Here is a 24,817-nt window from a genome sequence, read left to right as displayed (position 1 = left end):
CAGCAGAGCAGCTGCAAGAAAAAGATGGTGCCAGTTGCTAAGGGGGCCCCAGTGGTGTCACCACACCCATGTGGGAGCTCTTGGTGGCTTGGCCGAGCTCTTTCCCTGGCTAAGCCTTCTGCCCTGTCCCCTCTTCTCAAAGCCCTTGAGCCCCTACACCAAGTACCTGCAGCGTCAACTTGATGGAGGTGCCCAGAGGTCAGGCTAATCTACCCTGCCGGCTCCAGCAACATCACGCGTGACCCAACCAGTGCTAGAGGTTGGAGGTCTAGGGCCTGCTGAGGCAGGAAGGCCCTGGTCCCACTGCCCTCCCTCTCCCCTGGGCCTCAGGCCCTAGGCCAGGGCTCAACAGACACAGGCAGCGGGATGGGGTTGCCCTTCTATTGGTCCAAGTCCTGAGCGTAGCCTGGGTGAGACATGGAGGTGAGGAGGCCCACGAGGCTCAGCAGCGTGGAGAACAGCAGCAGGAAGGAGGCGGTGAAGAGCAGGGCGGGGAGGGCACTGAGCACCAGCAGCAGGACAGCCGGCAGCAGATGGCTCCACGCTGCAGCCACGACAGGCCACAAGGAGCTCAGCAGGTGGGAGCCAGTAGTGAAGAGAGCATGGCACAGCATCAGGGCCAGCAGCAGGTAGAGGATTCCCTCTAGACCCCACAGCACACGCTGCACTGGTTGCCGCCAACCCGATGTGGTCCACCACTGGGTCCAGCTCCGGGGCATGCGGCACATGCACCAGTGCACCCAGCCCTGCCACGTGACCCAAGCCGACCAGGGCACTGCCGGCTGTGGCCCCTCGCCGGCCCCAGTGGCATCTGTCTCCATTCGCGGCTGCTGCATCACGGCTGGTGCACCTGGGGAGAGAGCCAGGCCAGCTGCAGGAGCAATCCTGGAGATGCCTGGGTCCTCAGGGCAGGAGGGGGTGCAGGGGTCAGGAGGGCACCAGCATGGGTGGGGTGAGGCTTTGAGCTGGGGCCTGGGTCTTACCTCTGGGCAGAGCCACCTAAGTCATGTTGCTGCCTGCAGTGCCCGGGACGGCTTGGTAGCCAGAGGCAAGCCCCCACTCTCATTCGCTCCTACCCTCCCCAGAGGAGCCCCATTGTGACCCGGGCTGGGGTGGGGTCCAGCCAAGAGAAGAGCCACTCCAGAGTATGAGGCTCACCTGAGCCCCTCTCCATGGACCCTCCAGGCTGGCAGGGGAGCCTGGTAAGCCCATAGATGTAAATTCTCATGCTCTCTTTTGTGAAGCCTTCTCTGGATTCCTGTCCCTGCCCTGTTGGCTGATATCCAGTCCCACTCTGCTCTCTTGCAAGTCTTTCTGGGCACCCATTCTCTAGAGCTACAAAGGAAGCCAGAATGGCCACCCCCAAGCCACAGGCTCTGAGATGGCTACCACATCCGGCCTTGGGCTCCTTACCCCTTATCTCGCCTTCTATCCCTGCCTTCAGATTCAGACCCAGGTACCCGCTGTCCATATTGTGGGGCTGGAGGTCCCCTGAGGGTCAGGCTGGGAATAAAGGGGTACCCTCCTGCCTGCCCAGCCCAGGATGGAGGAAAGGAGGCCTGAGGAAACAGCATGGCCAGTGTATTTCAGGAGGGCACTCAGGCCCAAGGATGAAGACAGAAAGCCAGGCCAAGCAGGGCCAAGGGCATGCCATGGGCTCCCAGGAGCAGCCGCACGCCCAGGAGCAGCAATAGCAGAGCCTCCTGGAGGCTGAGTCGTCTCGTGACTGCCACTGTCGGCAGAAGTAGAGCCTCCTGCTGTCCTGGCCCCTCGCCGGCCCCGTGACTCTGGCCCCCTGTGAGAAGTGTGTGCTGTGACTGCGTGGAACCTGTGGGCCTGTGGAGAGAGATGGTGGCAGCTGGGCTTCGAGAGGTTGACCACCTGCTCGCCTGCCTACACCTGCCCACTTGCCAGGCTGCTGTCTACTTACCTGTGGAGCAGGTCGAAGGCCAGGAAGCTGACTAGTAGCAGCAGCAGCAGCAAGGCTGGGCCAGCCGTGGAGCAGACTGCCCAAATTGTCATTCCCAGTGCCCCCAGCCCTAGGACACTGTCCAGGAGCTGGGCTGGGCTAGGGACCCAGGGGGACACGCATGGACCCACTGGACTACCTGACCCCTTCCCAGCACCCAAGACCCTAGGGGGGACTGGGATAGGATAAGCAAGGGCTTTGGGCCTGGGTAAGCAGCCCTGGGTCATGGAAGGAGGTGAAGGTTACAGGAAAGACTAGTGCTGGGAGGGAGTGTGGGGGGTGGGAGTGTGGTAGGGGGTGGGACCCTGACAGACACTCAAGGGTGAGCTCAGGGAGTGGGAAATTGGGCTCCTTGGGAATCTCCCCCTCCCCACATACCCACCCACCCAACCCTTCTCACCTCCTCCCACTTCGATCAGCCATTCTGGGACTGGGCAGCTGGGACATTGTGACCTATTGCCAGGTGGGGCCCTGAGGTAGGAAGGGGACTGCTGCTGGTTCCGGCCTCATAAGCAGCTGGTGGCTTAGGTGGGGCTTAGCTAGAAGGAGGTCAGCAATTTCTGAGAAGTGAGACTCACCGTCTTGCCTCAGCTAATTCTCTGCAGTAGGGCCCTCCCTTGGGGATCTGAATTGCCAGGAAGGCATTCTAACCCCATCACTACATGGGCAGCTGACCAAGGGAGGAAGGGCTGCTTCCTTTGTTCTGTAGGTTCCTAGAGCTGTGTGTCCAGGGGCAAGTCATTCAATCTTTCTGTCCCCAGCTCTCTCCCCTGAGAGTAGGGTGATGGTGCCTGTGGGCCCTTGTAGGGGAGTTTTCAGGACTCAGCCCTGGAATGCAGAGATAGGCTCTGCCAGGAAGCAACCTGAGGCTTTCTGGGGCTGGGCTCCCCTGTGACCTGCTAAATGGGGGTGGGGCAGGAGGGGTTGTTTAGGTGTTCTAAACACTATGGTTTGTGGGAGGTGGATACTGAGATTCGAGAAATGGCGTAGAGGATGTGAATGTAAGAAGGCTACAACATAGTAACCCCCAAACTGGAGGTTAAGGTTACCCTCTGAGAATGAAATTAAGGAAAATGAACATGTAATGAAGGGATTGGTCACCTGGAAAAGAAACCTATCCCCACTGATAATCTGTAAATGGGTGGTGCTTATGGAGGTTCCAGCACATCTCAGTTTAGTGACTTGAGAGGCAAGAGGGAAATGGATCATAATTGAAAGAACTTAATCTTGGTCCACATTTCCTACTTTGAAGGAAAACTAATGGGGGTGGGAGGAGGAGGACAGTGGCCATACAGCCTCTAGGAGAGGAGGAGACAGAGCAAGAATTAGGCTGCATATCTGCCTCTAGTGGGCCCTGTCCAAAGACTCAAGCCTGGTGGCCTTGGCATCTTTGGTGGTGATGGGCTCAACAGCCTATAGAGCCAATGATGGGACCATTCATTGATTGCCCTTACTCTGGCTCTTCCCAGAGCAATAAAGCAATACCCACAAAATTCTGAGAGAAAATGATTTCTAACCTAGAAATGTATATCTGTGCAAATGATTATCAAGTGTGAGGCTAGAATAAAGACATTTTAAGCCACATAATTTCTCAAAAAGTTGACCTTGCATACACTCTTTCTTAGGAAGCTACTGGAGGATGTACTTCAGCAAAACGGAGAATTAAACTGAGAAAGAGGACAATGTGGGATTCAAGAAATGAGGCTAAACACAGGAGAGGGATGATGAGAAAGGCCTGGGATGCCAGCTGTGCTCCCAGGTGATGAAAGCAAGTAACCCAGCCTGGAATCAAAAGATAGATGCTCCAGCAGGGATGTCTCCAGAAGAAAATGAGGTTGATTATCTGCTGTTTTTAGACATATTCAAAATAAATGTTAAGTTCTGTTGGAGGCTTTGGGATTAGATTAGCAATTGATGCTTAGAAAACCAAGCAAATGATAAAACAAAGTAATTACTAACTCCAGGGAACACAAAAAGTTGAGCGATAATGTTTACATGGTCATAGTATAAGCACTGAATATTGACTCCAGTGAGTTAGCCCTTTTGAGAGGATGGAAGGAGGGGAAATGTTTGTGTATTTGGGGGTGTGTGGTGGGGAGGGTGGTAGGAAAGCTAAATCCTTAATTCCATAGCAGGAAATCCACAGATAACATCTAAATTGAAAAATCAAGAAATAACAATAGAAGCATAGAGGTAAATACAAGGAGAAATAACAAAAAGAATTAAAAGTGGTTGACTTGGGAATGGAGCAGCATAGAAAAGAGTCTTCTATTACAAGCCTACATGTGATTTACCTTGGAAACTATATTCTGTAGTATTTTGATAAAAATGATTTAGTTAAAAAAAGCAAATCAATATAGGGTTATATTGTAGAGATCAGGAATATACTCTCCCAGGATGAGTGATATACCAATTTCCTAACGTTATGTGGATGTACTCTTGTGGCTTGAGATAAAATTTCTAGTGATGGTATCACATACCATCAAACTTAGAAGGTGTGAATCTCATGCGTTTTAGATGGAGGTGCTCTAAATCTCCATCTAGTGCTTCTCAGCCTGTAATGTGCACACGCATCTCCTGGGGTTGAATCCTCTGGGGATCTTGTTAAAATGCAGATTCTGATTCAGTAGGTCTGGGGCAGGACTCTGCATTTCTAACAAGCTCCCAGGGGATGCTGGTGCTGTTGGTCCTCGGCCACACTTTGAGGAGCAAGGCTTTCAAAGATATTGATGTACAAAAGAGAGACAGCTGGGGGAGGTGGTGGTGAGGGAAGGATGGGCATGTGGGGAGATGCCTTCTTGTGCATCCAGGTGCCACATCAATGGCGAGTCCCCATCAATGCTCACCTGCATCATAGGGAGAGCATCTAGCAGGGATTGAGTTCTGCCTCAGCACCAGGGACAGGAGATTAGGAGGCACAGGCAGGCAGTGGATTCCACTACTTCTCTATTTGTGCAGCCAGACACATAGCCTCCTTTCTTTTCTTGATATTGTTTTATCCCATCCATGTACATGGGTGCAAGAGGACTGTATTAAGCTGTTTTCCTCACCTTTAATTCATCTAGTTAACTGAGGGGCCCCCTGGAACCACATATTAGATCACTTCATCATCACAGCAACCCTGAGAGGAAGCTATTATTGTTCCCATTTTACAAATAAGGAAACTGAGGCTCCGAGAGGTGAGATTACTATCCAAGGATACCCAAACCAAGTAAATGGCAGAAGTGGGATGTGAAATTAAGCCTGTGTGGCACCAAAGTCATCTATCCTCTCCACTTCCAGACACCTGACCACACTGGGGAGTTGGCAGGAAATTTCCAGCCCACCCCTTAAACCGAAATCCCTTTTGGGCAGGAGTCTTCACCCAGTCTGACTCTGTCCTGCTCGGTTGTGCTTTGCAACATGCTTATCCTCATGAGGCCGTGAAAAATCCTCCACCTGGCTCCCGGGGCTAGAGATCTGGCTATGCCAATACCTGGCTGCAAACCTCCTGCTGCCACTTTGGAGCTGCCACCTCCAGAACATGCTTCCAGGCTTGGCACCTTTGCAGCCCCAGGTAACCAAGTGGCAAGGGCCAAAGGCAGCAGTCTGGCTGAGAGCGCAGAAAGGCATGAGGGGATGAGGAGGTTATAAAGGGATGTGAGAAGGTGCTGAGGGGTTCCGGGGGCATAGAGGGGCATGAAAGGGCCCTAAAGGTTGCAATAGCCCAGAGAGGCAAGGGGTACAGAGGAGTGAGAAGGGGGATAAAGGGGCACAGGGGACACAAGAGGAACGAGCATCCCGCAGTTGGCAGTCCCTAAGAGATTTGCGGGAGGTGAGCAGCATGCCCCATCCCGACAATTCCTTTGGGGGTGGGTCTCCTAGTTCATGACCTGCCATCTTCTCTCCTGCAAAACCTGGCGCTATTGGGGAGGACTAGCTTCCTTCCACCCTGCTTGGTCCCCTCTAACGTTGAATATGTTAGACACGTACTTTTTGAGCGCTGACTAGAGACCAGGCACTGTTGTAGGCCCTGAGGTGCAGCTGTGAATATTTAGGTGCAAAAGTTTCTTCTGGAGGGTTGCTTACCTCTTGCTGGGTGGGTGGGAGGACTCAGACAGTGAACACATAACAAATAAAACAAGATAATCTCAGATAGTGTTGAGTGCCTTGGAGACAATAATAAAACCGAGTGAGAGGATAGAGTGTGTGGCTTACTTTCGTCAGAATGGTCAGGGAGGGCCTTTGGAAGCAGGTGACATTGAAAGGCAATCTGAATGATGAGGATGCAAACTTGGTGAACCAGTGCAAAGGCCCTGAGGCTGGATGGGGATGGTGCATTGGAGAAACAGCTAGAATGCCAGTGTGGCTGGAGAGATATGAGCCAGGGGCGAGCACAGGGAGATGAGGTGGGAAAGGTGTGGGTGGGGAAGAATCTTGTCATGAAGGGTCTTACAGGTGAGCCCATTAGAGACTTAAGCCAGGAGGAACTTGGCACAACTTGGCCGCTGTGTGGGGAAGTGGCTGGGAGGGGGTGGGAGCCTCAGGAGGCTGAGATTTCCTAGCCGGGTGCCCAGTCAAACCCCTTACACCCCTCTGTGAATCTTGGATGAAGGTGGGGCCAGAGACAGGGAAGTGGCCAGATTGGGCTTTAGGGGAGTGGGAGCAGCCCTCAAGACCTGTTCAGGCCTGCTTCTCGGTCTACAGGAGCCTCTCCTGGCCTCCCATCCCTGTGAAGCGTAGGCCTGGGAAATATGGTCCTTCTGCCCCCAATCCAGCTCTGCACATCAGGGAGCCTCCGCTTTGGCGCGCCTTCCTTGGGTTTTTTTAAGTCCCTCTTTGGTGTCTGGGACCTGGCAGTGCCATCCAGGCAGGGTGCTCCAAGTGGAGGGCGGGACCTGCATGGGCCCTGTCCCGGTTACTCCCTTTCGGGGGGTCTCTACCCAGAGTGCGTGGGGTGGACCAGATGCCTTGAGGAGCCCTGGGACTCGCGTCTATGAGGTCGTCCCTGCTGGTGCTGGATCTTAGTTCCAGGAATGCTGCGCGGTATTTCTTTCGAGAGATTGTGAGATTGGGCCGCTAGAATGGTGCTGACACGCTCATCTGGGGTGATTCAAATCGTTTACATAGATAATGGCCCTGCAAAAAATATTTGCTCAGGGCCCTCGGGCACTCCTGAGGATTTCTGGCCGACTCTGAGCATCGCTTCTTACGTGGGGATGGCGGTATCTCCCTGGCAGGCTCCTCGCAAGGACAAAGCACCGGCCAGAGGCGCACAGTGGACGCACTTCCTTCCTTCCGGGGAGGCGACCCTGGCGTGGGAGAGTCACAGGGGGCCTCGCAGGGGGATGGCCAGGGTCCTGCGCTCTGGAATCCCCGGATCTGGAGCAGTCCCGCAAACGGAGACCGGGGGCTGCGGGCTCCGGGAAGAGAATGAGGCGGGGGCGGGGGAGGAAGTGGGGAGGGCAGGACGCGCATCAAGCCTGGGCCCCTCCAACTGCTTGGTATCGGCTCGGGCTCCTCTCCTCGGGTTATGTAACCCCGGAACGTGGCAGCTGGGCAAGCGAAGGAGTAGGGGAGGGGAGGGAAAGGAGAGGGGAGAGGCGGGGCCGGGGGTGGGGGTGGGGTGGTGAGAGGCGCCGTTTCTGGCTGGGCCCCTTGGGTTGTCCATCAGAAGGATTCCTGGAGGGCCAGCCCTCCTCCGGTCCCCCATCCCCGCCTGGGTTTCCCCTAGTCTTCTTTCTGTCCCACCCGTCCTATCAGGGTGCCTCTGGCTGTGGACGGATTTCCCTCTTGGACTGTAGTTTCCTCCCCTATGTTCTCAGCTTTGCTGCCTTTGCCAAGTCAATTAGCCGCTCTGAGCCTCAGTTTACCAGTTTGTAAAACGAAGTTTGATTGAGAGGCCACGTGTAAAGTGCCTGGCATGGTGCACGATACAAAGGTGTCCACTGTGGGACGGGCGCCTCGCAGGATTGAGTGAAATCGAGGGTGCCGAGGGCCTTTGCAGACTGTACAGGGCAGCGGACGAGTGAGGCTGGTGAGCTCCGGACGGCCGGAGAGGGCGGGCAGGGTCGGTGGCTCCGGCGGCCCGGCCGCACCCCGCGGCCCTTCGGGGGTCCGCCCCGCTCGCTCCGCCCGGCCCCCCGCCTCCCCTCCCGGGTCCGAGGCCAGCGAGCGGGCTGTGGGCGGGCCGGAGGCCGCAGGGGGCGTGCGGCGGCGGCAGGAAGGGGCGGGGGGCTCCAGAGCACCGCAGGAAGAGACCGACCCACCGACCGCCGCCAGCCCCGCGCGTCCCACCTCTGGATCCCGCCATGTGGGGTCTCCTGCTCGCCTTGGCCGCCTTCGCGCCTGCCGTCGGCGTGGGTGTGGGGGCGCCCAGCACCTCCGTGCTGGGCCTCGCGCCGCCCGCGACCACCGGGGCCCCGATCTCGACCCCGGCCCCGCGGAGCAGCCCGGCACAGCCGCCCGCAGAGAAGAATAACGGTGAGCTCGGGCCCGAGGGCCGCTTCTCCGGCAAGTCGGTTGCCCCGCTCCCCGCCTCAACAGACACACGCACACATTGACACACACACACTCCCTGCCCGGTGCAATGGCTGCTGACTCAGCAGCCCCAGTTCCTGGCCAGACCAAGTCAGCAGTCCTGGGACAGAAGCCAGTGGGATGCTGCCTCTTCCAGCCCAAAACCTTCCCTTTTCACCGATGAGAAAACTGAGACCAGAGCCGGGAGCAGGGGAGAAAGAGGTGCAAAGGCACTGAGACTAAAACGTGCAGAGCAAGACTGTGTAGGAGAGAGCTTGGGGGCAGGGGCTGGAAGGAAAGAGCAAGAGAAAGGGAGGAAGAATGCTCTTTGCTGAGGCTGCCTGGAGGAATGGGGCACTGTCTGGTGGGGTGGGGCGATGGGGGCAGGCAGGCTGCCCAACTTCCCAACTTCTCAGATGTGGGAGCATAGAGGAGGAAGGCAAGGGGATGGCAGTCAAGGAGGGCTTCTCAGAGGAGGCCAGTGGAATTGGGTCCTAAAGGGTGAATATTTCTGAATCAGGAAGAGCTGAAGAGAGAGGGCAGCCAAGAAGGAAACAGTTTGTGCACAGGCACAGGGAACCAGACATGAAAGTGTACAGCATGTTCTGGAGGTACCTGTGGAGTTTGGGTGGGTGGGGACCTGGGACACAGGCCCAGCCCTGGAAAGCCTGAACACCCAGGCAGACGTGGATTTGAGGACAGGACATCTCAGCCCAGAGGGCAGAAGCAATGGTGGATGTGACACAGGGCCTTTGGGGTGTGGGAGGGCTCCTTGAAGGGCATCTGGGCTGAGATGTAAGGGAAGAATGGGAATTAAATAATAAAATCAGAAGTGGTGGGTGATATGATGGGGAGGGGACAGCTAGGTCAAAGGCTTGGAGGTAAAGAACCAAACTCAGCTCTTTGGAGCAACCAAATAGTTCCTAGTGGCTGGGTGTAGCTCTTTGTTGGGGAGGGTCAGAGGTGAGGCTGGCCAAGCATGTAGTCACATCAGGAAGGAGAAGGAGCCAAGGCAGTGGCTGGAGAGGCTGGTTGGGGTCAGACTGTGTAGACCTTTAAGTCCATGCTGAGGTCCTTAGAAACTTGTGTGTGTAGGGGGGCTGCTGTGGGCTTGCATGCTTTCTTGGGCTGGCAGACCTCTCTATCTGCCATTCTTCCCTCCTCTGGAGCTGTGCCTCCCTGGTCCCCAGGGACCTCAGAACAACATGTCCAGTTTCGCATCATCAAAAAGAAGAAGATTGTTATGAAGAAGCGAAAGAAGCTAATTCGCCCCAGACCGCTGGTGACTGATAGGCCTCCAGTGACCACCAGCCCTGCAGAGACCCTTGACCTCCCCGAAAAGCAAGAACCAGGTACCACCCCTCCAAGGGCCCTGCCCAGACTTGTGGCCACAGGGCCACATACTAATGTAGCTCTTGGCCTCATAGATGTAGGCACACCCCCAGCCTGCCCAGCACGTGCACAAGCTGAGGCTCAGCTTCCCACGTGCCCTGACTCTCTGGTCTTGTCTCACTGCTCTGTCCCTGCCCCAGGCTGTCCCCCTTTGGGCCTGGAGTCCTTGCGAGTTACAGATAACCAGCTCGAGGCATCCAGCAGCCAGTCCTTTGGTCTTGGACCACACCGAGGGCGGCTCAACATCCAGGTCAGCACCCCTGGCTCAGAGCAAGGCGACCTCTAGGACCTTCTTCCCTGCTGTCCCTACTCCCCCATCCTGGCCCACCCCACACTGCCCATGTGGCCTCATCACCATGTTCTGTGCCCACAGTCAGGCCTGGAGGATGGTGATCTATATGATGGGGCCTGGTGTGCTGAGGAGCAGGATGCCGAGCCATGGTTTCAGGTGGATGCTACGCACCCCACCCGCTTCTCGGGCGTTATCACACAGGGCAGGAACTCTATCTGGAGGTGAGGCAGGCTAGCCCCAGGCCGGAAAGTCATGCACAGACTCAGGAGGGCTAAGGTGGGTGTCCTGGGGGCCACTGATGATCTCCTCCACCTCTCCTGCCAGGTACGACTGGGTCACATCATACAAGGTCCAGTTTAGCAATGACAGTCGGACCTGGTGGGGGAGTAGGAACCGCAGCAGTGGCATGGATGCGGTGAGTGGTCCCCTGGCTGCTGGGGCCCTCTTTGCTGGGAGTTGGGCACCCAGCCCACTCTAGGGTGCTGGGCTGCGCTGGGGCTCCTCTGAGGACAAGGAACAGATGCCCAGTTGGGCGTTCCAGGAGAAAGGGGGATGTTGTCAGGATGGGTGGCCACCAGCAGGCAGCCTTGGGAGCCAGCCTGCTTTGGAACATGCCTGCATCCTCCCCAAATACTTCCTCCATGGGATGGGTGCCACTTCATGCCATAGCCTCCTGCTGGAACACTCCTTTTGGCAATGGGCCTCTGTTCCCTGCATCACTTCTCATCTGCCCATCTCATGGACCCCCTTTTTTTTTTTTTTAATTTTATTTATTTATTTATTTTTCCCCCAAAGCCCCAGTAGATAGTTGTGTGTCATAGTGGCACATTCTTCTAGCTGCTGTATGTGGGACGCGGCCTCAGCATGGCTGGAGAAGCAGTGCGTCTGTGCGCACCCGGGATCCGGACCCGGGCCGCCTGCATCGGAGCGCGCGCACTTAACCGCTAAGCCACGGGGCCGGCCCTCATGGACCCCTTTTACACCAGGCTACAGTGTGGGGTCCTGGCCAGCTTTAGGATGGGCTGCTCCTTAGCCTTGTGGCCGGCCATATTGGTCTAATGAACTGTGACCAAACCAGAAAGCATGGCTGCCTAGGGCTCCCAGTGGCATGGGCTGTGGGCAGAGGGTCCATGTTTGACGCAGAGGGTCCATGTTTGACGCAGAGTGCAAGTCTCCAGCCAAGCCCACCAGGGTGGGTTTGATGGTGAGCTTGGAGGCCTGAGCTCCTTCCCTGGGTTCTGGGCCAGGCTGCTGGGATTCGAGCAGCCCCAGCAAAGGACTTGATGTCCCCAGGTATTTCCTGCCAACTCAGACCCAGAGACACCAGTGCTGAACCTCCTGCCTGAGCCCCAGGTGGCCCGCTTCATTCGCCTGCTGCCCCAGACCTGGCTCGAGGGAGGCACGTCTTGCCTCCGGGCAGAGATCCTGGCCTGCCCGGTCTCAGGTGGGCAGTCAGACAAGGCTGGATGGGCAGGGTACAACCTCCACTGTGAATGCACCCTTCCCCATGAACTTAACTCTCCACCAGATCCTAATGACCTATTCCCTGAGGCCCCTGCGCTGGGATCCCTTGATCCTCTGGACTTCCGGCATCACAATTATAAGGCCATGAGGAAGGTCAGATATAACCCCTCTGACCCAGGAGGGAGGAGCTGCCTATCTCAGGTCCCCTTCCCACCAGGGTGTAACATGCTATGACTGCCCTCATGGCCCCCTCTCTCCCCTGCTGTCTCACCCTTCTCTCCTATTGACCCCTAAACTCTGCCTCAGTTTCCCTTATTATGGTGCCTCCCCTGTTCTGACCCGTCCTTCCAGTCTCCTGCTCCCCTCCTGTACCGTGCCATGGTGCCCCCATCTGTGTGAGCCACCACTGGCTTTTGTAAGTCCTTCCACGGCCACATGTGCTCTGACCCCCGGGTCTAATCCTCCCATGCCCCAGCTGATGAAGCAGGTGAACGAGCAGTGCCCCAACATCACCCGCGTCTACAGCATCGGGAAGAGCCACCAGGGCCTGAAGCTGTATGTGATGGAAATGTCGGACCAGCCTGGGGAGCATGAGCTGGGTACTGGCAGGTCAGGTGGGGAGAGGTAGGCACAGGGAAGGGCCGTGGGTCTGAGCCAGCTGCGAGCCCCTGTGTGTTCCCAGGGGAGCCTGAGGTGCGCTACGTGGCCGGCATGCATGGGAATGAGGCCCTGGGGCGGGAGTTGCTCCTGCTCCTGATGCAGTTCCTGTGCCGTGAGTTCCTGCGAGGGGACCCACGGGTGACCCGGCTGCTCACCGAGACGCGCATTCACCTACTGCCCTCCATGAACCCTGATGGCTATGAGACTGCCTTCCGCCGGGTAGGCCGCCTGGCACAAGGGCCACCCTGCCCTTTCCTCCCTGGTGCCCGGAGCCTGCTTGGCTTGAACAAGCCCCTTCCTTGGCAGGGCTCGGAGCTGGTGGGCTGGGCAGAGGGCCGCTGGAACAAGCAGGGCATTGACCTTAACCATAATTTTGCTGACCTCAACACACCACTTTGGGAAGCAGAGGATGATGGGCTGGTGCCCGACACTGTCCCCAACCATCACCTGCCACTGCCCGCTTACTACACCCTGCCCAATGCCACTGTGAGTATTCTGGGGGCAGTGGCGGAGGCCACCGTGGGGGCCCTTGTCTCTGTCTCCCGCCACTCCTCACCTGCCCCTGTCCAGGTGGCTCCTGAAACGCGGGCAGTGATCGACTGGATGGAGCGGATCCCCTTTGTGCTGAGCGCCAACCTCCACGGGGGTGAGCTCGTGGTGTCCTACCCATTCGACATGACTCGGACCCCGTGGGCTGCCCGCGAACTCACGCCCACCCCAGATGATACCGTGTTTCGCTGGCTCAGCACCGTCTATGCAGGCACTAATCGGGTCATGCAGGACCCAGATCGCCGACCCTGCCACAACCAGGACTTCTCCCTGCATGGCAATGTCATCAACGGGGCTGACTGGCACACCGTCCCTGGGAGTAGGTGCCTGGGGCTGGAGTTAGCCCCGTCCCCTTAACCCTGCCCCAATAAGACAGTCTGCTGTCACGTATAGCACTGGTGTCAATTCCCACCGGGAAGTGTCTCCCAGAGGAGGGCACCAGGAGGGCGGGGCTCCCATCCTGCCCCCTTAGGCTCCAGTGTCTGTGGTACCCCCAGGCATGAATGACTTCAGCTACCTACACACCAACTGCTTTGAGGTCACTGTGGAGCTGTCCTGTGACAAGTTCCCTCACGAGAATGAGCTGCCCCAGGAGTGGGAGAACAACAAAGATGCCCTCCTCACCTACCTGGAACAGGTCAGATCCGAATCCCCCTACCCCCGGCTTGCCGGAGTCACTCCTGACAGGTCTGCTCTCGGTGCAGGTTGCAGCTCCCCTCAGGGGGTCTCCTAAGGTGCAGGTGAACATTCTGACTCACAGATGCCATGGGTTGCACTTGGCATCAGATTGACTTGGAGGGATGTAGGACAGGAAGCACAGTTTGCCCGCAGGGTGGCATCAGACATTGTTAGCCCGTAGGAGTAGACCCCCCGGCAGTCTGGGCGGTGGTCCATAGAACCGTCCCAGAACTACTCTCAGGAGAGCTGTTCTCAGAAAAGTCTCACATTAGGCAAGTGCAGGAAGTGCCCTAGCATAGATGCTTTGTATTCCACAGGAACTCATGTCTCTTGCAATGGCTCTGTAGGTATAATTTCCAAGGGTTCTAAAACGACAAGCCCAGTAATAAGGGTCATTGAACTTGGGGAAGCCCCAAGATATGCCTTCCTGTCAGGTATTTATCGTTCTTCCAGTCCAGATGCAATTTGATCAATCAGGAGATATTTTTGCCAGCGTATTGTCACCTAGAAGAATAGTAGACATACCACCGTTTTCAAGTTTGCAGAGGAACAGAGCCAGAAAACGAACTGAAGGTCACCTTATCGTGCAGAAGGGAAAGGGTTTTGATAACCTCTCCCCACACAGGTGCGCATGGGCATTGCGGGAGTTGTGCGGGACAAGGACACAGAGCTCGGGATTGCTGATGCTGTCATTGCTGTGGACGGGATTAACCATGATGTGACAACGGGTGTGTGTCTGGGGGAAGGGATGGCAGAGGTGTGGGCGGGCTTTAGGCTGGGTCAGAAGCTGGGGATCACTGGACCCTGATCTTGCCTTTCATTCCTCTCAGCGTGGGGCGGGGATTACTGGCGCCTGCTGACCCCAGGGGACTATATGGTGACTGCCAGTGCTGAGGGCTACCACACAGTGACACGGAACTGCCGGGTCACCTTTGAAGAGGGCCCCGTGCCCTGCAATTTCCGCCTCACCAAAACTCCCAAACAGAGACTTCGAGAGCTGCTGGCAGCTGGGGCAAAGGTGCCCCCAGACCTTCGGAGGCGGCTGGAGCGGCTGAGGGGACAGAAGGATTAACACCTCCAGCTGAAGAGCCCCAGAGCCTTGGGCAGGCTGGACCTGTCTAGAACTGAGGGAGGGGGGTCGGGAGTGGGGAGGGAGGGACAAAGTGGGGGAAGAGGTGCTTGGACTCATTAAAGCTACTTGGTACGTCAGCCAATCTTCCTTTGGTCTTTATATCCCAGGTCCTCCCCCTGCGCCAGGGCTCAGCTCCCAATCCTCCCTGATCCTATTCTGCACACACTTGCATACTCTCATCAGTTGACTTCTGGAGAAATAGTGTGGAAAGAGGATCCCACCTGGGTTCTTTGTGAACCTAGGGCTTGGCAGAGCAACTCCTCTCATCAACCATCAACTTCTGTAGCAGGTGCCATTATGGTGTAGTTAAACATTCTGAAAGCACCAGCTCAGTGCCAAGCGTTGAGGATAATGCCTGGTGCCCACCCAACCTCCTGGGGCTTCCAGTCAAGAGAGGGTATGTTCAGTGTAAGGTATGCCAAGGTGGAGGCTGGGTGCTGTGGGAGCACAGACAAGGAAGTTACATGCACGGGAGTGAAATACAGCACTGCAGATCAACGGGGACTCAAACGGTCGAGGAAGGGGTAGAGACGAGGGTTCTCGGAGTTTAGGTGGGAGGTGCGCCAACTTGGGGGGATGGGCAGGGACAGCTCCAAGAGAGAACCAAAGAGAACAGCTGACAGTGTTTGAATTTGCTTCACCAGCCATTTTTGGAGAGTTGGTAAATGACAGGATTTGAATAGTTTCTTTCAGACTAAAGGGGAAGTTATGTGTCAGTCTGTATCTTGCCAGGAAAACAACCTACCCTAGGTATTTTAAGCAGTGGGAAATTTAATGCTGGGCATTGGATATAAAGGTGTTGGAAGAGCTGGATGAGAAAAAGGGAGAAAGAAGTTTTACCTAGAAATCAGGAGGATGACACCCTTGGTCTGGCGTTGATAACCCTGTGTTTGCTGATGCTGGTGCTGGAGCCCACAATCACCTGTAGCTGCCTGTGATCACTTGTGTTCCCCTGCCATGGCTAGAGCCAGAAGCAGAATAATTTCTCCCTTCCTTCCACTTTCTAATCTCCAACCTCTGAAGTCCACTGACAAAATCTAACTGTAAACTAGCTTGCAAAGAAGCCCACAAATTGTAGTTTCCAGGCTCCCATCCCACTGCAATTCAGAGGAGAGCTTGCAAGGGCAGGAACAGGGCAAATACTAACAGGCAAAATATGGCATAAAGACATCCATGTAGCCCCCTGTTATGTAAACCCTGCTTAGCGCTGGGCTGTTGTATTGTTTGTGTTTCTTGAGGTGTCTGTCTCTGCCTCTCTCTCTTATTTTCAATCTCAGGTCATTATGAGGAATTTAGTGCTACATTTCCATTCTCCCTGCTCCTTTTCTCCCCACCTCCAACTCCTTTTGTACAACATCACTTTTTCCAAAAAAAGATTTGATTTTATTCATCGAAGATTAATATACATAATGAACAGTGCACAGCTTATTGGCAGCGTGGATTAAAAGACATGACTCAACTATATACTACAATAAACTCACCTCAAATGTAAGATATAGGCACCTTGAAAGTAAAAGGATGAAAAAAGATGTATCACACAAACATTAATCAAAGGAAATCAGGAGTGGTTAACTTAATATCAGATAAAGTTGACTTCAGGGCAAAGAAAATTACCAGAGACAGAGACATTATATAATGATTAACTGAGCACACTCAGGTATGTCTGCTGGAAGGTTCCAGTGACTCTCTCCCTTCTCCCTTGGGTAGCCTAGAAACAGCTAGTTCAGCATAACTAAAGTGGCATGTGATCTCCCCTAGGTGATGTCCAAGCTCTGAATTTTTCCCACTTCTATCAAGAAATTTCCCTGGCCAGAAAGCTCTCTCTGTTACATAGTTGTCAAGGGGTTCCCAGGTCCCTCCTACCTTCTTCATAATATGTAAAGCGGCATGACAATGGGACCCCTCTCCTGGAGTTCTTTTAACAGTGAGATCAGCCCTGCCTGGCCTAGCAAGCTATCTTTTGGATAAAGGGACTTTGGGGCATTATATGCATTCTCCTGACTTTTTGCCTAGAAGTTTCCTCCAATAAATCCTTTTTTGTGTCTGCACCATGTGTCACTAGAGGTGTTTACTTTTGCATTCCACTTGACATCTATGACAAGATGAAGAAAACTTTAGCATAATTTGGTAAAACTGAAGGCACATGTGCCCCTATTCCTGGGTGTATAATATATACCATAGAGAAACACTTACGCATGTGCAAAAAGATACCTGTACATGAATGCTTAGAGTAGCTTTATTTGTAATAGACCCAAGTTGGAATCAGCCCAGATGTCCATCAAGGGTAGAATGGAGAATAAAATATGGTACATTTATGCAATGGTATTGTATACAGGAGCGAAAATAAACAACTGCTGTACACAACATGGATGACTCTCACAAGAACAATTTTGAGTGAAACAAGCAAAACACAAAAGGAAAATTGAATTATATTGTTTATGGATGCATGAGTGATAGAATAATAAAGAAAAACAAGGACGTGATTTTAATAAAATTCAGGGTAGTGATTGATTCTGGGAGGAGCGATGGAGCAACAATTAGGGAGGAGAATATGGCAGGCTTCTGGAGTGCTTGGCAATATTCTTTTCCCCTACCTGGTGGGAGTACACTGGTGTTCACTTAAAAATATGTGTTAAACTTTGTGTGAACATTTTATGTACTTACAAAGTATCCATTTTCATTTATTAAAAATTTGCATACAATAAAATCTGCTTTTTTTTGATGTACACTTCAATGAGTCACATGCATAGATTCTTGTAACCACCACCATAGACACAGACATAAAGAGTTCCCTTGTGCAGTCCCTTTGTATTCAGACTCTCCTCTTGTTCCAACTCTGGCCAACCACTGATCACTTTTCTGTTCCTATATTTTTGCCTTAGCTCAATGAACTCTCAGCAGGATAAACTCAAAGAGATCCATATCTAGACATATAATCAAACTGTCAAAAGACAAAGAGAGAATCTTGAAAGAGGCAAGAGAGGGCCGGCCCCATGGCTTGGTGGTTACGTGCACGCGCTCCGATGCTGGTGGCCCGGGTTCGGATCCCGGGCACGCACCGAGGCACCGCTTCTCCGTCCATCCTGAGGCCGAGTCCCACATACAGCAACTAGAAGGATGTGCAGCTATGACATACAACTATCTACTGGGGCTTTGGGGGGAAAAAATAAATAAACAAAATCTTTAAAAAAAAAAAAAAGAGGCAAGAGAGAAGTGACTCATCACGTACATGGGACAAAAAAGAGAGTTCTTTCGTCCATTTAAAAATTTGAGTAGTTCGTTTTCTTATTTGTGAGTTTTGAGAGTTGGATACAAGCCCTTTGTCTGATATGTGATTTGCAAATATTTTCTCCCAATCTGTGGCTTATCTTTTTACTCTCTTAATAGTGTTCTGTGCAGAGCAGAAGTTTTAAATTTTGATAAAGTTCAATTTATCAATTTTTTCTTTTATATATGGTACTTTTTGCGTCCTATCTGAGAACTCTTTGAACTAACCAAAAATTATGAAGATTTTTTCTATGTTTTCTTCTGAGAGTTTTATAGTTTTACACATTACACTTAGATTTATAACCCCTTTTTGAGTAATTTTTATATTTGCAAGACGTAAGTTGAGGTTTATTTTTTTGCATATGGAGGTCCAGTTTTTCCAGCATCTTTTGTTGAAAAGACTGTTCTTTCTCTATTGAAATGCCTTTATAACTTTGCTAAAAATCTGTTGGCCATCTTTGTGTGGGTCTATATCTGGAATTTTTAGTCTGTTGCATTGGTATGTGTCTATCCTTTCACCAATACCACACTGTCTTGACTACTGTAGCTTTACGACACATCTTAAAATTGGGTAGTATGAACATGCAAAAGAATGAAGTTGAACCCTTACCTTACACCATATACAAAAATTAACTCAAAAGGCTTTGAAAATTTAAACTGAAGAGCTAAAACTACAAAACTGTTAGAAGAAAACAGGTGAAAATCTTCATGACAATGGATTTGTCAATGATTTCTTGGATATAACACCAAAAGAACAGGTAACAAAAGAAAAAATAGATAAATTTGACTTCATCAAAGTTAAAAAGTTTTGTGCATCAAGTAATGCTACAAGAGAGTGAAAAGACAATACACAAAATGGGAGAAAATATTTACAGAAATTTAAATATCCAGAACATATAAAGAACTCCTACAACTCAACAATAACAACCAAACAAACCAATTCAAAAATAGGCAAAGGACTTGAACACATTTCTTCAAAAAAGATATAAAAGTGGTCAATAAGTACATGAAAAGATCATTAGTCACTAGGGAAGTGCAAATCAAAACCACAATGACATAGCACTTCACACCCATTAGGATGTCTTTTATCAATAAAATGGAAAATGACAAGTGTTGGCAATGACGTGGAGCAATTGGAACCTTTGTGTTGCTAGTGAGAATGTAAAATGTTACAGCTGCTGTTGAAAAGAGTTTAGTGGTTCCTCAAAAAGTTAAACATAAAATTATCAAATGACTCAGCAATTCTACTCCTAGGTATATACCCCCCAAAATTTTAAGCAGGAACTCAAACAGACACTTGTTCACCAATGTTCATAGCAGCATTATTCACAATAGCCAAAAGGTAGATAGAACCCAAGTCTTCATCTAAAAATTAATGAATAAACAAAATGTAACATACACATAGAGTAGAGTATTACTCAGCCATGAAAAGGAATGAAATTCTGACACAAGCTCCAATAAAGACAAAGCTTATTAACAAAAAATATTATGCTAAGTGAAATAAGCCAGACACAAAGGGAAAAATATTATATGATTCCACTTCTATAAGATATCGAAAATAGGTAAATTTATAGAGACAGAAAGTAGAAGTTACCAGGTAGTAGGAGGAGGGGGAGTGAGGAGCTATTATTCAATGGGTACAGTGTTTCTGTTTGAGATGATGAAAAAGTTCTAGAAATAGATGGTACTCCCAGCATTACATCATTGTGAATGTACTTAATGTCAGTGATTGTACACTTAAAAATGATTACAATGGTAAATTTTATTACAATAAAAAAACTAAAAAAAAATCCCTACAAAAAATAGACTAGTGTAAATCCTGTATCTTTTTTTTCTTTTTAAAAATTGTTTTGGGGGGCCGGCCCCGTGGTGTAGTGGGTAAGTGCACGTGCTCCGCTGCTGGTGGCCCGGGTTCGGATCCCGGGTGTGCACAGATGCGCCGCTTGTCAGGCCATGCTGTGGCAGCGTCCCATATAAAAAGCGGAGGAAGATGGGCACAGGTGTTAGCCCAGGGCCAGTCTTCCTCAGTAAAAAGAGGAGGATTGGCAGATGTTAGCTCAGGGCTGATCTTCCTCACCAAAAAAAAAAAAAAATTGTTTTGGCTATTCTAGTTTCTTTACCTTTCAATATACATTTTAGATTTAGCTTGTTTATATCTACAAAGAATCCTGCTGGGATTTTGATGGGAATTGCGTTTAATTTATAGGTCAATTTGGGGGAGAATTGACATTCGAAATGTACTATGTCTTCCAATTCACTAACATGGTATGTTTTCCCTTTTATTAGGTCTTCTTTGGTTACTTTCATTAGCATTTTATAGTTTCTAGCATACAAATCCTGCATATATTTTGCTAGATTTTTATATATAAGTATTTCGTTTTTTTTGAGGTATTGTGAATGGTACTGTTTGGACTGAATCATGTCCCCCTAAATTCATATGTTGAAGTCCCAACCCCCAGAACTTTAGAATGTGACTATATTTGGAGATAGAGCCTTTAAAGAGGTAATTAAGTTTAAATGAGGTCAGATGGGTGGACCCTAATTTGATATGAATGTTGTCCTTATAAAAAGAGGGAGAAACACCAGTGAAGTGCATGCAAAGAGAAAAGGCCATGTGGGGACACAGTGAAAGGGCATCTCTCAATAAACCAAGGAGAGATGTGTCAGGAGAAACCAAATCTTCAAACTCTTTGATCTTGGACTTCACAGCCAGAGGTGGGAGAAAATAAATTTCTGTTATGTTAGCCACCCAGTCTGTGGCAGCTCTAGCAAACCAATAGAGGTACTATTTTCAAAAATTTCACTTCCTAGGGCTGGCCCAGTGATGTAGTGGTTAAGTTTGTGCACTTTGCTTCCGCTGTCCAGGGTTCCCTGGTTCGGATCCTGGGGGCGGGCCTACACACCACTCACCAAGCCATGCTGAGGCAGTGTCCCACATAGAGCAACTAGAAGGATGTACAACTATGACATACAACTATCTACTGGGGCTTTGGGGAGAAAAAAGGAAAAAAGGAAGAAGATTGGCAATAGATATTAGCTCAGGGCCAATCTTCCTCAAAATTTAAATAAATAAATAAAATAAATAAAAAATTTCATTTTCTAGCTGTTATTGCTAGTATATTGTAATATGGTTGATTTTTGTATATTGATCTCAAATCTTGTGACCTTGCTGAACTTGCTTCTTAGTATTGGGAGCTTTTATTAAAATAGATTCCTTAGGATTTTCTGCATAGATGATCATGTCCTCTGTAAATAGGCATAGTTTTATTTATTCTTTTAATTAATTAATTATTTATTTATTTATTTTTCCCCCAAAGCCCCAGTAGATAGTTGTATGTCATAGTTGCACATCCTTCTAGTTGCTGTATGTGGGACGCGGCCTCAGCATGGCCGGAGAAGCGGTGCGTCGGTGCACACCCGGGATCCGAACCCAGGCCGCCAGCATCGGAGCGGGAGCACTCAACCGCTAAGCCACGGGGCCGGCCCTATTTATTCTTTTAAATATTAAGCCTTTTATTTCTTTTTCTTGCCTTATTGCACTTGCTAGGACTTCCAGCACTATATTAAATAGGAATTAAGAAACAAAGGCTGAGGCACTGGTCCAGTGGCGTAGTGGTTAAGTTTGCACACTCTGGTTAAGTTCACGCGCTCTGCTTTTGCAGCCTGGGGTTTACTGGTTCAGATACCAGGCACAGACCTACACACCACTCATCAAGCCATGCTGTGGCGGTCTCCCAGATACAAAATAGAGGAAGATTGTTACAGATGTTAGCTCACGGGCAATCTTCCTCACCCCCCCCCCAAAAAAAAAAGAAACAATGGCTGAAAACTCCCCGAATTTGGTGAAAGACATAAATTTGCAGATCAAAGAAGCACAGGAAACCACAAACAGGAGTGGTGAGAGTAGACATCCTTGCCTCCTTCGTGAATTTTAGGAGGGAAACATTCAGTTTGATGTTAGCTGTTAGGCTCTACAGATGCCCTTTATCATCTTGAGAAGATTCCCTTCTAGTCCTAGTTTGCTAGGAATTTTTATCAGGAGTGGATGTTAAATTTTGTCAAATGTTTTTTCTGCATCTATTGAGATGATCAAAGTTTTTTTTTTCCTTTTTTAGTTTTTAATATGGTGAATTCCATATTAGAATTCCATCCCAATTACAAAAGAGGATCAGAAACAGTTCTCATTCATGTACAATGGTCAAGAATATTCATTTAGAGTTTTGCCCTAGGTATGTTAACTTTCCCAGTCTCTATCATAATCTAGTTTGAAGATGTCTGGACCATCTGTACATCATGCAGAACACTACAATGGTTCTTTACATTGCTGACATCATGCCAATTGGGCATGATGAGCATGACATTACTAGCACACTACAGGCCTTGGTAAGACACATGCACACCAGATGGTGGGAAATGAGCCCTGTGAGGATTCTGGGAACTGCCACTTCAATGAAGTTTTGTGGGATCCATTAATCAAGGGCATGCTAGGATATCCCCTCCAAAGTAAGAGACTAACTGCTGCATCTTGCACCTCCCACCACAAAGAGCACAATGCCTGGTGGCCTCTTTGGATTCTGGAGACAGCACATTTCTCATCTAGAAATACTGCTCCAGCCCATATACTAGATGACATAAAGGGCTCTCAGTTTTGGGAGGAAACAGGTGCTTCTGTAAGTTTGCCCTAATTATCATTGTTAAGAAATAAATAATATGACATACTTTTTTTTTTTACTTGAGGAAGTGTTATCTTTTTCTAACTTGTACAAAGACACCGTGTGTACTACCATGTGCTTGAAATATTTAATATCCATGGAGAAGAAGACAAAGGTGGTTTCAGCCTATGAGAGGTAAGTCTCAAGTTAAATGCCCCCAAGTTTGTGAAAGCAGCGTAGAGGAAATAAAGGTCACAGGCTCACAGTTCAGTGTCAAACTATCACTTAGTAAAATCTATGTGCAAGAAGAAGAATCAGGGGAGCACACCCAATATAGTGACCCAACTCCTCAGATTTCTTGGAACTTTGAAGTTACAAAGTTCTTTTTTTTTTTTTTTCTTTTGCTTTTTTTTTGTGCGTGTGTTAGGAAGACTAGCCCTGAGCTGACATCCATGCCAATCCTCCTCTTTTTGCTGAGGAAGACTGGCCCTGAGCTAACATCCGGCCTATCTTCCTCCACTTTATGTGGAATGCCGCCACAGCATCGCTTGACAAGCGGCACATCAGTGCGTGCCCAGGATCCAAGCCCGGGCCACCAGCAGCGGAGCGCACGCACTTAACGCTACGCCCCGGGACTGACCCTAACTGAGGTTATTTTTCATTTGTTTTAAACGTATTTGTAATTGTTTGCCGAAGCATTTTTATCATGACTGCTTTATCTTTCTCAGATAATTCTAATACTTCTGTCTTCTAGGTGTTGCGTCTATGGATGGTATTTTCTCATTTTAAGATCTTCCTGGTTCTTGGTATGATGAATGACTTTCAACTGGAACCTGGAAAGTTTTGCATTATGTTATGAGACTCTAGATCTTATTTATTTATTTATTTATTTTAATTTTATTTATTTTTTCCCCCAAAACCCCAGTAGATAGTTGTATGTCATAGCTGCACTTGCTTCTAGTTGCTGTGTGTGGGACGCGGCCTCAGCCTGGCCAGAGAAGCAGTGCGTCGGTGCGCACCCGTGATCCGAACCCCGGCCGCCAGCAGCGGAGTGCGCGCACTTAACCGCTAAGCCACGGGGCCAGCCCCTCTAGATCTTATTTAAATTTTATATTGTAACTGGCTTTTTCTGACACCAATCTGCAGGGGAAGTAGGGGGAACTGCCAGGTGGAGGTACAAGGTCCAAGTTTCTCACTTGACCTCTGTTGACAGCTGGAGATGGAGGTGCTCTTTTTTACTGATGGACGGCAGTGGGAAGTCTGGCTCCAAGTGTGGTCTCCAGTGACACCATGGTGGAGGAGTAGCCTTGCTACCTCTAGGCCATGGTGAAAGTCCTGACTCTCCATTAGGCTTCCTGACACTATCCCAGCGGGGAGGATGAGAGGCCCCTTGTAACTGATGAGTGGGGTGGAAATCCAGGTTCCTTACATGGTTTTCACTGACAAGCCAGAGAGAACATGTAGGGGGAGCCAGGAGGAGACCTCATTATCAGCCGGCAGGGATGAAAGTCTCAGCTCTCTACTTGGTCTTCTCTGATGTCACTCCAGCAGGGGTGTTGGGGTATCCCATCGCAGTCAGGGGAAGGTGGAAGTTTAGGTTCCCCACTGGGCATTTGCTGGTGTGGGCGTAGGTGGGGCCAGAATTTATTCTAAGGGTTTGGCTGGAGTAGGGACATTTTTATCTAAAAGCTTGTCTTAGCAGGTTGCTCCTTTCTTGGTCTCTTGGCTAGAAAGAGTAGGTTTTTGTTAAGGCTTTTTGTTGTTGTTTGTACCCGTTGGTCTTTCTGGGTTGCCGGCTTCTTCAGTTCCAAACCTGGGATATATAAGGCAAAAAGAAAACCCATGGAACTCACCGCCATGTCTTTCCTCAGATGTTGAGGTCCTCAGATTTTCCCCTTTTCTCCACCTCTCAGAGTCTTTTTATGTTTGTTTTATATATAATGTCCAGGGTTTTAAGTTTACTTAGCAGCAGGAATAGGGAAAAGTACATCTACTCCATCTTCTCACAAGTGAGAGTCTCTATTGCTCTTTTGTTTTGTTTTATTAGTTTGTCTTTTGGTGCATAAAGCGCTTTCCACGTATCCTTTATTTTTTTCTAGTGCTCCCTCCCATCAGCTTCCTGTTAGTGCCCCCTGCCCAGGCTCCCTTCCCAGAGCCCCCTGCTGTCTCTACCCTCTGGACACTGCATCCCTTTGAACTTCCCTCTTTCTCTCCTTTCTCATTTCTGTGATCTTCCCCCAGTCAGTCAGTAGCGTCCACATTGC

At 50.4% G+C, this 24,817-nt stretch overlaps 3 protein-coding genes across 4 annotated transcripts; 1 reads left to right on the top strand and 2 right to left on the bottom strand.

The window, feature by feature from the left end:
- Window positions 1–380: 380 nt before the first annotated feature.
- TMEM239 (transmembrane protein 239) lies at window positions 381–1,066 on the bottom strand. The gene is made up of 2 exons (XM_058562149.1): window positions 999–1,066; window positions 381–915 (listed from the first exon to the last, which is right to left on the bottom strand). Exons 1-2 carry the CDS (start codon window positions 1,064–1,066, stop codon window positions 381–383), a joined length of 603 nt encoding a protein of 200 aa, XP_058418132.1.
- Window positions 1,067–1,598: 532 nt separating this feature from the next.
- C19H20orf141 (chromosome 19 C20orf141 homolog) lies at window positions 1,599–2,196 on the bottom strand. Its single transcript, XM_058562148.1, has 2 exons — window positions 1,931–2,196; window positions 1,599–1,836 (listed from the first exon to the last, which is right to left on the bottom strand). The coding sequence occupies exons 1-2, from the start codon at window positions 2,194–2,196 to the stop codon at window positions 1,599–1,601; spliced, it is 504 nt and encodes a 167-aa protein (XP_058418131.1).
- Window positions 2,197–8,189: 5,993 nt separating this feature from the next.
- On the top strand, window positions 8,190–14,634 carry CPXM1 (carboxypeptidase X, M14 family member 1). 2 transcript variants are annotated; one of them, XM_058563079.1, is made up of 14 exons: window positions 8,190–8,431; window positions 9,658–9,819; window positions 10,000–10,109; window positions 10,233–10,372; window positions 10,476–10,566; window positions 11,445–11,595; window positions 11,680–11,768; window positions 12,091–12,214; window positions 12,298–12,494; window positions 12,582–12,761; window positions 12,846–13,143; window positions 13,322–13,461; window positions 14,128–14,230; window positions 14,333–14,634. In XM_058563079.1, the coding sequence occupies exons 1-14, from the start codon at window positions 8,260–8,262 to the stop codon at window positions 14,572–14,574; spliced, it is 2,199 nt and encodes a 732-aa protein (XP_058419062.1). In that variant the 5' UTR covers window positions 8,190–8,259; the 3' UTR covers window positions 14,575–14,634. The 2 variants fall into 2 exon arrangements, with proteins under 2 accessions (XP_058419062.1, XP_058419061.1); XM_058563078.1 differs by having other exon boundaries at window positions 9,637–9,819.
- Window positions 14,635–24,817: the final 10,183 nt, after the last annotated feature.

This window comes from Diceros bicornis, chromosome 19, assembly GCF_020826845.1.
Source record: "Diceros bicornis minor isolate mBicDic1 chromosome 19, mDicBic1.mat.cur, whole genome shotgun sequence".
Taxonomy (NCBI): Eukaryota; Metazoa; Chordata; class Mammalia; order Perissodactyla; family Rhinocerotidae; genus Diceros; species Diceros bicornis.
Note: the sequence above shows the minus strand (reverse complement) of the source record. Positions and strands in the feature narration are given on the sequence as shown.